Source organism: Agelaius tricolor, unplaced genomic scaffold, assembly GCF_023055355.1.
Source record: "Agelaius tricolor isolate 1412-34295 unplaced genomic scaffold, bAgeTri1.0.p SCAF_5, whole genome shotgun sequence".
NCBI classification, from domain to species: domain Eukaryota; kingdom Metazoa; phylum Chordata; class Aves; order Passeriformes; family Icteridae; genus Agelaius; species Agelaius tricolor.
Window position 1 is genome coordinate 8,622,842 of NW_027269265.1, and position 14,113 is coordinate 8,636,954.

General features: G+C 44.7%; 1 protein-coding gene across 2 annotated transcripts; it reads right to left on the reverse strand.

Moving 5' to 3' along the window:
* Positions 1 to 2,234: 2,234 nt before the first annotated feature.
* CLBA1 (clathrin binding box of aftiphilin containing 1) lies at positions 2,235 to 12,860 on the reverse strand. Of its 2 annotated transcripts, none has more exons than XM_071426296.1 (6): positions 12,153 to 12,860; positions 10,872 to 11,320; positions 7,265 to 7,413; positions 5,737 to 5,866; positions 3,908 to 4,021; positions 2,235 to 2,917 (listed from the first exon to the last, which is right to left on the reverse strand). In XM_071426296.1, exons 2-6 carry the CDS (start codon positions 11,316 to 11,318, stop codon positions 2,750 to 2,752), a joined length of 1,008 nt encoding a protein of 335 aa, XP_071282397.1. In that variant the 5' UTR covers positions 11,319 to 11,320; positions 12,153 to 12,860; the 3' UTR covers positions 2,235 to 2,749. The 2 variants fall into 2 exon arrangements, with proteins under 2 accessions (XP_071282397.1, XP_071282395.1); XM_071426294.1 differs by having other exon boundaries at positions 10,872 to 11,544.
* Between the last annotated feature and the right edge of the window lie 1,253 nt (positions 12,861 to 14,113).

Genomic DNA, 14,113 nt, shown 5'->3' on the forward strand with positions numbered 1-14,113 from the left:
TGGCATCTGGGGACACAGCCTGTGCTGGCATCTGGGGATATGGCCTGTGCTGGCATCTGGGGACACGGTGAGTGCTGGCCCTTTGGGGACACAGCCTGTGTTGGCACTCTGGGGACACAATGAGTGCCGGCATTTAGGGGACACGGCCTGTGCTGGCACTCTGGGGACACAGCCTGTGCCGGCACTCTGGGGACACGGCCTGTGCCGGCACTCTGGGGACACGGCTTGTGCCGGCACTCTGGGGACACGGGCTGTGCCGGCACTCTGGGGACACAGCCTGTGCCGGCACTCTGGGGACACGGCCTGTGCCGGCATTCTGGGGACATGGTGAGTGCCGGCACTCTGGGGACACGGGCTGTGCTGGCCCTTTGAGGCTGTGCTGGCCCTTAGGGGACAGTGCCTGTGCTGGCACCCCGGGCTGGCTGCCAGGGACAGCAGCGGGGACAGCAGGAAATGACTCACGGTGCGCGCGGTTGCTGCTTGTGCTGAACGCGTCAGAGGCGCTTCCGGCACCCCTCGTTTCCCAGGAGAGCCACAGAAGGCAAGGCTGTGTTTTTACCATGAAATGTGCCTGAAAATGTTGGCTACCCTTTGGTTTGTGTCCCTGATCTTCTGTCAGTTGAGAGAGTCCAGTTTTGTCTTTGTGGGTACCCCCAAATGTGCCGGTCGTGTCCAAATTCCCATGGGGCTGGAGGGTTGCCAGAACTGCCCAGGCTTGAAGCTGAATTGAATTATTTTGCCATTCAAATTTTGCCAGTCTTTTCCCCTGGAATGGTGAATTTGTTCATCTCAGATTGGAAATGAGTTACAAAGTCCCTCAGTTGTCTTATGCAGCCAGTTCTGACAGGTAGTGAGGGCTCAGGTGGCCCAAAGCACCTGCCCAAAAGAAAAAGTGCTGGAAGGTGGAGCCCAGCACCTTTGGAACCCCAGTAGTTCATTTCCCTGCTGAATCACAAGGGCTGAACCCTTTTTCTTTCCATTCTGTACCTTGGACAGGGCTGTAAAACCTGCTAATATGAGGGAAAGATGACGTACTCATCCTTCTCCCAGAGTAACAGTGCCAAACAGTTTTCCATCCATTCATCCAGTGCTCGCACAAGCAAAGGCAGAGTTAAAAGCCCAGAGGAAAAGAGGGCTCTGATGCATCAGTGAATGTTATACACACTACAAGTTGCCCCCTAAAGCCCCTCTGCAGGCCCCTGCTTGTCTGAAGGCATAAAAATGGGATTTTAATCTTATAATTGATTTTTAATAATGTTTATTACTAACCTCAACTATTCATTCACCATTTACTGGCAATTTAACATTTTGTGAGTTTATGACTACTAATTAAACCTATTTAATACATGTTTATGAGCTCTGAAAGAATATAAGGGAAACTGAAAATTAATTCAAATCTAGGGTTAACTGAAAAAGTTAACCCTGTTCTGGTATACAGGTGGAGTTTCTAGCTTGGCATTGCAGAGCTCCTTCCAGGGCCAGGGGAGCTGCAGAGCCACTTTAAAAGAGCCTTTTTCCAAATGCCCTGTTCCATCTACTGAGTAAGCAGGACAGAGTTCATGCCATGCTAATAGCACTGAGGTATCACCAGCATTACTGAAGTTATTACAGCAACTGTAATGTCACTGCTGAACAGTTTACTAGATTAAGGGTTGAAGTCTGCCAGTGCTTTATGGTATTCTTAATTCTAAGAACAGACTATGCACATCATTAAATAATTAACTGACTTAGTTTTGGAACACCCAACTTTGTTCCCTGCTTTCAACACATAAAATATCAGCTGCCATTCCTAGCATCTCTTTAAAACAAAAAGCCATATAAAATTTCCATATTCAGAATGGCCAGAGCAGCCAATAGATCAGTAACTTGTGTAAAAGTTACTGCCAATGAATAAATAAAGCTGTTGCAGTTGGCAGGGAAGCAGCATGGATTCTCCTGAGTGACAGTGAAGTGCATCCCCTGAGGCACCCAGGCACGCAGGAAGGTGGGCAATACTTGACAGTTTCCATAAAATTTTAAAAGGGCAGGGATTTACACCATTATTCACATCCTGAACTGCACCACTGCTGAGCTTTTACAAGCAGGGTGTGCATGGTGTAAGGGTGGCTGGATGAACCCAACGTGTGCTGTGACAATCAGCTTCCACAAGGTGATTTATTTCAGCCAGAAATCAATCCCAGAATGAAGCACTTTGCTGCCTCCACCCCTATCACCACAGCAGGCTTCACCAGACAGAAATTAAAACACTTTTATTCTGCTAAACCCCACTGAAAGTCCCCAAATGAAGAAAGGCTCTTCTCATTACAGCCAGCAGTGGCAAAGCCACAGGTCTCAGCTGATCCAAACTGGGACAACATGAGGAGAGATGGTGGCAAGGCACATTACAACACACCTGAGACTTGTGCAGACCTTGGCAGGGAAGGAAGGGCTGTGACTGAAGAGGCATTAAGGCCTGAAAGGTCATAGTTCAGGAGAGTCCACCAGAGTTACCTCTAAGTGTGGTTGCAGCTGCAGCATTTACTGTAAGAGACACGACTCTGCAGCAAAACTTGGCAGGGCAAAATTACAAAATTTGACTTCTCAAATAACAGGAGAAATGTCTTCTAATAACGTGGCCTTATGTCCCTCAAATACAGCAAAATGTCACTTTCCTAAAGAATGTCTGTAGTCTATAGTACCGAGTCAGTAACAAAATGAAGGTAAATTGCGTTCAGTCCAAAAAGAAAAAAGAAAAAAAATTGCATTTAGTTCAACAAACATCGCTACTGAAAAATTTCATTTTTAAGTTGTGTGTAGAAAAAATCTGCTTCTTCCTTGGGATTGTTATACACTGTGTGTTTTCATTTGATGATGGGGTCTTCAAAAAGAGGTTACAGGTGAAAAGGGGACCATGTCTGGAGTCCGGTGACACAGAAAGCTGAGTGAAAAAGAAAAACTTAATTGATTTTTTCTATCCTATAGGAGGTTAATCACTTTGCATATGCCAACCTAATTTTTATAAATTTTCATTAAAATAACATTTTAGAAATTTATTTTAATTTTTTAGAGGAAAAAATGGGCATAAATATGAAGATAAATGGAAAACATCCCATTGTAAGATTTGACTTACTTCAAATTAGAAATAGCAACATATGGTTTTTAATGAATTTTTCTTTGAGACACCAAGCTGCAGGGTTTGTTCTTTCCCTTACGAGGTTATCCCAGAAAAATATTGTCCTTTTACCTTAACTTTGTACCACAATTCTTTTTTCTTTTGTTCCTTCTTTGTCTACCTCAAACCACTTCTCCTTTGTCTAAACCCTGTTCCTGTATTTTACACATTTCCAATGTGATTCAGCCACTGTGATCCCCCCTCACATACTCACTAAAGAAAGCAAAACTGAATTATGAAGGAATAAGTTTTTCAGTCCTTTTAAGTTTTATTTCTGAATTCTCCAGTCTATCATTTCTTATGTACAAGGTTCCCAGATCAGCTGTGTACCTTCACTGTCCACAGCAGTAAATAGAATAAAAGAGAGCAATGAAAAGTGTGTCTCAAACTCTCTGTCTCCACAACAGCTGCTCAGTTTTATCCTCCACCGAGGAAGGGACCAAGGCTTAAGTATATTCCTCCAAAATACCTTGCTAAAAAACAGAGTGAGGTGACTGAGGTGTTGGACAGCAATGGAGAATGACACAATTTTCCTTCCAGCTTGCATTGCTACAACAAGAAACAAACAAGTGCCAAGGTATCTTTTCTGAAACAGTCAGAGAGGTTCCAAAGACCAAAAACCAACTCCACATCCAGAAGTTTTACCAGCACCAAGCCATTACATGAGAACATGTGGTGGAACAGCAGGGAGGAAGGTGCTAAACACAAACACACTCCATGGTTCTCTGGAGTTCTCACTTCCAGAGCAGTCCTTACCTTGGTCTGGATCAATGCTTTGCAGTCATTAACACTGAATCCATCAAATTGAAAGTCCTCATTATCTTTGACATTTAATTCTTCAAAAATATCAGTCTGGTTCTCTGAAACATCCTAAAAACCATAATTTACATTTTATTTATTAATTTATTTATGCATTTCTCTCTGATTTCAATGCATACAACCAAAAGAGAAGTTTCCCTCAAATAACAACCACTAAATTTTACTTTTTGAAGCTGTATTTTTTCATGTGTGTCCCTTTTCATCAAAACAATTTTATGCCAGAACCAGTTCCACAAATGATGCCTTACATTTCAGCTTTTGTATTTTTCAGACTCTGTACTGCATTAGTGTATAACTCTGAACTCTGTATAGAATGCTAGTTAGCTTTCTTCACATTTTGGTCAGACTAAACAATCCTTTTAGGCCCGAGAAACAAGGTCATCAACACAGCCTCAGGCCTAAAAAGTGTAAACAAAATTAAACTTGGGAGAGGAGCAAACAGGGAGAATGTGAAGCTAAAAATGGACAATTAACCTCTGATATGCAAACAGACCAAACTTATACCCATCTGAGAAAACTGGTGACTGTTGTCCATCTTGGGTGCAGCCTCTGCAAGGCTTTGCACTGCCCAAGGAGAATCCTTTGAAAGCATTTCAATAAATAACAACTTTATTATCTAACTCTGTGTAGCCTCTGCTCCAGGTAGCCCCTCAAGGCATCACCTACACACATGAATCTGTGGCTTCAATTAAAAAAAAAACCATTTCCAATTCGTATTAGCCTTAATTAGCACCAAAGCATTGCTGAGAAATGCCTTTTAATCAGTATTGTTAAAAGCAATACACTTTTCCAGAAATAGATAAGAAGTAATGATGTAAGTTTAAGCTGCCTAGGCATTGATTTAATGCTGGGGGGCAAGAAAGGAATAGAATGGGAGTTTAGCTATGTTAGAGAAATGTCTCCAATTTTCTCTCTGTTAAATTACAGTTCTACAAAGTGATTTTCAAGTGCAAAATAGACTTCTACCTTCAGCACCATCCTTCTGTTTGTATATAACTTGCATGAAAAGTCAAATACTCCCCTAAAATCATTATCTTGCCAACCCCATGCTTCAGCATTCAAACAATCAATTGTAATAGTTACTTGTGAAAATTACATGTGACTAATTAATCCCAGCTAAATAACTGAATTCTAAACCATCCCTGACACCTGTACCTTCTCAAAACAAGAGATTGTTAAACAGAGACATTTCTATTTGAGATCTTTCAACGCCACTGCTTTGGTTTCAATCCAATTTGTAAGATACTTTCCCTCAAGCCTTACAAAAACAGAGGAATAATGTGAGGAAAGGGGAAGCTGAACACGCTTTCAGTTTCTTCACAGTAAAATCATCCAGTAATTACTGTAACAGCCTCTCTGATTCAGATCTGATTTTCACTTAACAGAAAGTGAATATAGATATTGGAGGCCAACAGTTTTCTTGCACTCTGAGCAAAAAAAGTAAACAATCCTACTGCCCACACACCAGGGAGCTGCCTCTCCATCTCTACCAAAACTTCTGTACCACCAAACAACAGGGAACTGTGTTGGGCAGACTTCACTGTAAAGACAATTAAAGTGTGATCCTGCACAAGTTCATAGTTGCTTACACACGAAGATGAGAAAACACTAAGCTGTTGTCTTTAAAACTCCCTGTTAAAAAAAAAAACCAACCTTGTGACTCACCCAGATCTAGTCCCTCCTGCATCTGCATGTGCTGCTCACAGAAGATCAGATTCCCAGCCCAGTGTTTATGCTGGCAGAATGGAAAACCATTGTTCAATTACCTTTTGATTTGCATCTACTCCGAGAACACTCAAGAGGATTTCTTGGCAATGAGATTCACTCCAGGGATGTCTTGAGCTGGGGGTATTATCAAAGTCCCTGAGTGCTCTCCATACATTTCCAGAATCCATGCTAGGAAACAAAACACACTTTGAGGTTCCCAGTGAACATGTGCAACAGCTATTTTCACTACACACAGCTGTATACTAACCTTCACCTAACAAGGAACTTGTCTTAAAACTCCTTTGCACTTGTCCAAACTGCCAGCCCAATGCACTAATGAGCTGGCATGGCAATTAGTGGGAGCAGTAAGTCAGCAGAAGTGCTTGCTTGTGCTCCTCAGATAAGAGGGGCATTAGAAGCACATCCCAGAGACTGCTACATGCCAACAGCTCACAGTGTTCAGCTCTTTCTGTGAAATGTGGGCAGAGTTCAGCCCTGTCAGCTCTGCCCTTTGCCTTCTCTGTCTCTCAAGTCCTTCTCCATCCCACAGGTCACATTCACCCCTGCAGCACCTGTCCCACACAACAAGGCAAAGGCACTCACTGCTGAAACAGAGAGGAGAGAGCTCCCTTGGCGTGGTTCTTTGGGTCCTTACACTGCATTCATCACATAAAAATTCAGTTGGGCTTTACTTAGTTTGCAGTTGTCCTAGACCTTAGTTACTCATCACAGTAGATTAGGAAATTTTTGTTTTTACCTGTTTTTACGTAATAATGCAGTCCCCTTTACAATTATATTTCTCCACAAGTTTGATGCTGATTAAAATATAACACATATGCAGGGAACTTGGCTGAAAGGGTGCCCACATTAGAAGTTTTACCCACTTTTCTTCTGAGTCTTAGGACATTTCTCAAGTAGGGTCTGACACTCTTTTCTAGACACAAAGCCTCCAAGTTATGAAAAAATAACTGCAACGCTGTTCAGTAATTACAATACTGCTCTGAAGCTGCTGATCCTTAAAAACCATGTAACAGAGCTAGAAGTGTTCCAGCTGTTGCTGGAGAAAGCTTAGTTAATGATACTAATTGCTAACATAGCCCAGGAAAAAGCCAGATGCACCACAGATTCTGAAGCACATCTGGTTAAACATGAGAAGAAGTTACCAACTGGGAAAACTGAGAGGGGAAGAAAAAAAACCCAAGTTGTTAGTAGAAGCAGCAGCCTCCAATGATGAAGAAATAAGTGGGATGTGCTGTAAAGAAAGGACAAGCAAACAGGAAGAACAGGCTGCCTGTTGGGTTCTGGCATTCCAGAGGCTTAGTCATAAGGAGACACACCAACAGCAGGAAAAACCCTAAGCAGGAATTTGTAATTTTGATCTATTCCCTTCATTGTTTTCCAATGGCTAAGGCACCATCCACTTCCTTTAACAACGTGCTACAAAACTGGTCAGATCTATACACTGAAAGGCATAGTACTAAAAAGATTTTTAAGTGTACCACTGATTTCTAAGTTATGAAACAGTGTAATTGATGAGGAACTTTTGCTTTCCTTTTTTTTTTTTAACTGTTAATGTAAACTCATTACCAAAGTTGATTCTTCAAAAGTTCAGGAATCCAAACATCTTCATTATTTGCATCAAGAACTTGCTCTAAGCTTCTTATGCACTCTCTGGACTGTGGCACAAAGACTTCTGGAAAGCCCAACTTAAATATCTCCTCATAGCTGTGGCCTTCCTAGAAAAAAAAAAGAGATTTTTATTACATACATCATACAAGCCATCCCCATAGTTCATGAAGGACCTAGTCCAAAGACTACAATAATTCTAGAGATTGTCTTATTTGTTTTAGAATTACTATTACTATTACTAGTAGAGGGACTGAGCTCATATTTCAGTGTTTTGAGTATTTTGAGTACTTAGAATTAGAGGAAGCAAGAGTCCCAGAGTTTCTGATGAACCTTAGCCTTCAACTTCCCAGCATTTTGGTCACAGACTTGCATATTTAACACTTGGGACTCCTCCTTCTGCTCAGCTAATTCAGTCTGGGTCAAATCTGATGTATCAATTCAACAGCTTGTTTTGCCAGCTCAGTATTCAAACACCCCTAATTCAAATGTAACACACCTGCCAAATGCTACAGTTACCAATAAATACTTGCACTGTGCAAGTCTGCAAAAAATCTGGGGTGATGATGTTTCTGTATTCTTGCTTTGCACGGAACTTTTTCCAGCCTATGTTAAAAATCAGAGCCAGATTTAAATCCTTGTTCCTCCTCCAGGAGTGATGAGCAGGTTTGGAGGAATGACCACAGCACAGGAGGGATCCAGACAGGCCTAGTGGAAGTAAGCACTAGTCAGTGGGGTTATCTGACAACTAAGAAATACATATACAAGGGAAAACATGCATAATTTACATCCTATCCTAGGGGCATGCCATCTGGTTTGGAAGCTGTATCCTTTTATTCCTTCAAGGAAGGAATTACTGCAATTCTCCAAATAAAAGCAAATTAATTGACTTCACCACCCTGCCCAGGGACTGCAATGCAGGAGCAGCAACGCTGTGTGAAAACTCAAGAATGGAGCCATTCAGTTTGGGGGTTTTGCCCAGCAATCAACAATTTAGTCTGAAAACCCTAAGCAAGGATACTCCATATTTTTATCGTTTCATTTATTTGTAATTTGAACAGCTGAAATATTTCCACTGTGTCATTGTAGTGAACTCAGACAGGTGGGGTGAATACTGACAGAGGATGGATTTAATCTAAGGATAAGTGGGCAAAATCAACAGAGCTGGTAGAGCTTCTGCACCTCTGACCATGCTTCAAGGAACAGAATCTGTGTCCAATGCTGCTCCTTCCCGAAGTAAGGCCTTGCTAAAATCCTGTCCTGATGATTCACTGCTGGGGCATTCAAAGACTCCTGGGTAAATTCCTTTGAGTCTTCCCCAAAGTGTCACAGTACTTTCAATCAGTTTGTAAATTATTTCAGCAGGGATACAATGGAGGATCCTGATGGATGCTCAAGAAGAAGAGCTCTCTGAAGTTACACTTGCTGAGGGATACATGGTCAAGGAAAAAAGCCAAACTTCCAGGTAGGCACCAAAAGTGAAGTGGGATGGGAGCCAAGGAAAAGCCAGGCAGCTGCTCTTGGCTTTGGGATGGGGGGGTTACAGCCCCAGGGGGAGCATCGAGGGAAGCACAGCTCTGCCTCAATGGCAGCATCTCCCTGGAGCCTTGGTGCTGCTCCAACACACATTCCAGTCACTGACTTATAGTTTAGCCAAGACAGATCAAGAGATTTTTTTTATTACCTTTATTACTGTCTATTTCAGTGAGTGTTTCTGAAACAAAGTTTGGGTATATTTCCATTTATCTTGTGGCTTTCTACTAATTATAAAATATCAATGTACAAAGTTCATGTCAGTACTTTCTGAACAAATCCTCTATATCCTATTATATCAAAATACCCCATGGCTTAAACACATGCACCAGTCCCTCTCTCAAAGGCCAGTGTTTAAAGAGCACGTGAAAAATCCTCGAAGTTTTCAATCCTGTAGGCAAAATACCCAGCTACTCAAGGAAATTAATGATTGTTTCCATCTTAAAGCACATGATTCTGATCCCAACTGATGCCATTTAATTAACTGAAGCAATAAATACTCAAGGTGAGACCTCTGACCTGAGATGATTCCTAGAGGTCCCTTCCAACCCACCTGGCCTTTTTCTATTGATCACACAGAAGTCAGAGTCCCTGTCCAAAGATTTTAGGATCTCAAACTAACAATGCAAAAAGCACAGGGATAAAGAACCAGCTACACATATATTCTACACTCCAAGGAATACCCAGCAGCTCTGTGGTTCTTTCTCTACCTTGAGATGAGAAAAGACAACTTGAAACTCTAAGCATGGTTAACTGATTTAACTCGTACTGGACATTTCCTTCTGCCTTTAACAAATGCAAAGTAAAGAAAAGGCTTCAGTAAGATTAAGATCTGCTGCTTTTGGAAAGAAACCAAGCAACCTGCTATATTCCATTTCAGCTTCAGTCATTTCAACATTCTCTTTCTCCAACAGAAGGGCTCTTGTCCGCCACTTCCAGCATTACAAAACATTTGAGTTCTCTGTTTGTGCACACCAATAACCAGGTGTTTTGTGTATCTACTTTCAATCAGTGTGGGCAGCTTTTCCCACCTGCATCTTTGTGTTTTTACTAGTAATACCTCTGCAACAAGTAAAATTCCTAGGCAAAGGGCAAGAAATCCTGTCTCCAGGAAAGTGTCAGTCCCCTGTGCACACTAAAACTCACCCAACAGACTACAAGCAGTAAGTTATTACTGCTACAGATTAACCCCATGGAAGTCTCAGCTGATTGTTCTCTCTTTTCAAATGTTGTCATTTAGGATGAAAGTAGTAAGAACAAGGAGACCTTGTTCTGTATTTCTATGTTCTTTCTGCCCTTTTGCTACTTTCCTTCCCTTTGCTGATGCATGTTTGGTCCACATGGAAACACATTTATCCCCACAATACATAACCCTTCACCTGAACTTTTTTTTTGTGCTTATAAGAATTCATTGCATTATTTACTCAAAATTTTAGCTCTAACATTGTAAGAGTGAATGTTATATCCTATGCTAAAATATGAATTATATTATTTTTACTAATGTCTTGTGTGTCACCACCAGACTAAAATTCCAGAAAAACTGTTGATATTATTCAGAGAGTATACTAAATAACAAAAATACATTGTTTTTGCCAATTTCTAACTCAATGACAGGTGGGTTTACCTCAATAGGTTTGCAGACAACTCACAGAATTTCTGTCCACCCCGCTTTTGTCACCCACCTTCCGGATTTGTTGTTTCTTATGCTCTTTCTCGTCTAAATTTTACACTGCATGTCCTTCAGGGCAAGGTTCATGGTGCCTACGTGCTTCCTTGCCTATGTGCCTACTTATTCCTAGTGCCTAGAAGCAAAACAGTGCATTACATTCTTTAAAGCTCTCCAGCAGCACAGCTTAAGTATTTGTCAAACACTGCAAAGAAGTTGCTTTTGTTCCACTTGAGGTAGCTGCGAAGTAGCTGGACAATTTCCCTGCATGTGCAGATTACCCACTACAGAGAAGACAGATACAGACCCGGGGGTGTAGGAAGCAGAAGCACAAACATTTCAGGTCCTTGGTTTGCTGGGCACACGTACCTCACCCCGAGAGCCCGAAGCCTCCTGCATGCCCTGGCACAGAGATGGCTCCGCACACACGTGGGCAGCAGAAATGCTGCTCAGCTCCAGATCGGCTCCCGGATTTGTTGCTGACTTCACCAAAACTTCAGGTTTATCACTGAATCTCTGTGATTTGTCTACGGGCTCCGTGAAGCCTTCAAAATCACCCCAGGAACCGCTGGGTTCTGAGGTACTAAAGCTGCTCTCAGAAAACTCCTCGCAACTTCTCCCTTCGCTGTTCATTGCAGGGAGGCTTTGCTGCGTTGCTTCAAGATTAAAAAATTCTTCATTCCTTGTTCTTTCGTTCCAGTCACAGCCATTTTCATTGAGACACACTCCACCTGCCTCACCTGTCAGGTCTTTTGGGGGCTCACAGTGTGGTATGTCCGTGTTACCAAGACTTTCTACCACCGACAAGTTCTGCATCTCTGTTCAAGAGAACAAAAATTATTTGTTGAAATCTGCACTGCAAAAAGGTTACTGAAGTTCAGTTGCATCAGAAATATGAGTGTTTCCAAAACAAAATCAAATTCTTCATTTCACTCCAAAGAATAACAACACTGCTGAAACAAAACAGGATGTCCTTCAGCCTCTCCTCCAGTACTCGGCATGTGCAGTTATTCGGCCTCACTTTCTGGGCAGAGTATTAAGCCTGCAAAGAAAGGATTATAAATAAATACCTCTGTGATAAGGCCTGTGTAGGAATAAAGATAGCTGATAAGGTAGGAGAAAGAATGCCTGGGTTAAAATAAACACATTCCAGCATTATCCACTGAAAATTGCTGTAGGCAAAATTATTTAAAATTTACACAGAACTATCTGCCCACACCACAAGAAAGCCATTAAAGTAGTGAACAATACCCAGCAAATACATAACAGAAGTCACTGGATTATTAACTCAGAACTGACTGAGCACACTGGAGACAAACCAAAACAACTACAGTCAACATCCAACACTTTAAAAATATTTTCTGTGACTACTTCATCCACCTCGTGCAAACTCAAATAATGCAAACTCAAATAATGCTATTTCTGCCGGCACAGGCTGCCCCATCCCAAAGACTAGAACCCTGTAAAAATACAATATTTCCAGCTATATAGGTAATTGAGACAGATCTAATAAATTCAGTTTGGCATCTGTAAACGATACAGACCGTGCTGCATTGGCCATGTTAGGTTAACCCCATCTCCTCAAGCATTTTCCCGAGCTGGTTTGGGGGGCGGGTTAAAAAGCACTCACTAAACGCTCCTCTCACCGACCTGCCGCGGTGCTTAACAGACCCGAATGTGTGTTTGTCCCCCGGGTTTCCTTCGGAGGCGGACCGGGCACAGAGCAGGGGTGCGGCAGGTCCCTGGCCTGCCCGCAGGGACACGCTGGAGTCCCCGGGGAGCGACAGGGCGGGGGACGCGCGTCCGGAGCCGCGGGCGCTTCCCCGGGGCGGCGGCTGCTCCGCCCGCGGTGTCACCGGTGCGGGCAGGGAGGTGTCACCTGTGAGGGCAGGGAGATGTCACCGGTGCGGGCAGGGAGGTGTCACCTGTGAGGGCAGGAAGATGTCACCGGTGCGGGCAGGGAGATGTCACCTGTGCGGACACGGAGATGTCACCGGGGCGGGCAGGGAGATGTCACCGGTGCGGGCAGGGAGATGTCACCGGGGCGGACACGGAGATGTCACCGAGGCGGGCAGGGAGGTGTCACCGGGGCGGACACGGAGATGTCACCTGTACAAGCAGGGAGGTGTCACCTGTGCGGGCAGGGAGCAGCCCCGGCGGAGCAGCCTCACCACAGCAGCCTCTCCCCGAGCAGCCTCTCCCCGAGCAGCCCCGCCGCCGCCCGCAGGTCGCCAGGGGCGGGCCGAGGTGTGCGGGGCGGGCGGCGGGGCCGGCACCGCCCGGGGACAGCCGAGCCCTCCCTCGGTGCCTCCCTGCCCATGGAGGCTCAGCGCATCCCCCGCGCCCGCTGTCTGTCTGTCCGCCCTCGCTCCGCTTCCACCGGCGCCTCTCCGTGCTCGCCCCCGGGCCTCGCTCGCAGCCGCATCCCCGGGTTACAGCCGCGCTGCCCGCCCGGAAGAGGCTGGGGTTCAAACAGTGGTGTGGAAAAAAAAAAAAAATTCACTCTTTTTTTCCTCCCCCAGCTTCTTGCTGCGGCCTGGCAGGCTAAGGAAGCACGTTTTGATAGTGGGGTTCCTGTTTGCCTTTCATTTGAGACTGGCTAAAATTCCCACATAGTTGGAAAGTTCCAGGATACAGATTTTTTTAAGAGTGACAATCAGTCCACCCATTAACAGAACTTCAGGATTAAACAGTAGGAACAGACCAACGACAACCTTCTTCCTCCCCGTCTTCTTTTGCCCCCCGAGGTATTTGGGTGTCTCTGCCGAGGCTGAGGCTTGATCCCCTCCCGACAGGTAAAGCCAGAAGCTGTGGGTCCAGTGCTGCACACAGTTCACCCCACGGCCTGGTGACCATCCCATCCCATCCCATCCCATCCCATCCCACCCCACCCACCCACTTGGTGAGGAACAGGGTGAGGGCTGGAGGCTGCATGCCCCCGGCTGGCTGCTCCCAGGCCTGGGGGTCAGAGGGAATGGCATCAAGAAAACTCCTCAGCTCCCTGTCCTCAGGCTGGGTTAGACATCTGGGTAGTCCCAAGGAACAGAGGACAGTTGTAAAAGCAAGGAAAGAGGTTTTCTGGAGCAAGGCCCGAAGTAAAAAGCTTTTTCTAGGCACTACAGTTCATACGTTTTCCAGCCCAGACAGACACATGCACTCCTCCCACGCATCTGACTCTCATTCCAGGCTCTAGTGCTTCATCCGAGGGCAAGAGGCTGGATTTGGGAGCCATGCCCAGACGCAGAGCCAAAGAAACTTTATTGGCAACTGTCTGAAAGGTTTTTTTAATTTGTTTTCTTTCTGCTGCGGAGCGGTTCCTGCCATCCCGCGGCTGCTCTCAGGATGTCGGACCGGCTCGGCGGGGCTGACTCAGCCCGGAGCGCCCGACCCCGGCCGGGGCCGCGGGGACCTCAGGGCTTCCAGCCCTCCCTTCAGTGTTCGAGGGAAATCAACATTTTTTTGCAGTGACTGAGATTGTTTTGCTCGGCTTCACGCTTTCCCCTTTGTCTTCTCGAAGGAAAGGCCACCAAGAGGCGGCACACAGGCTGAGGTGATGCTCTCCTCCGCCCGGCGGGGAAGGGCTGCGTGGCTCTGCAAACCCTGCCGGGTTC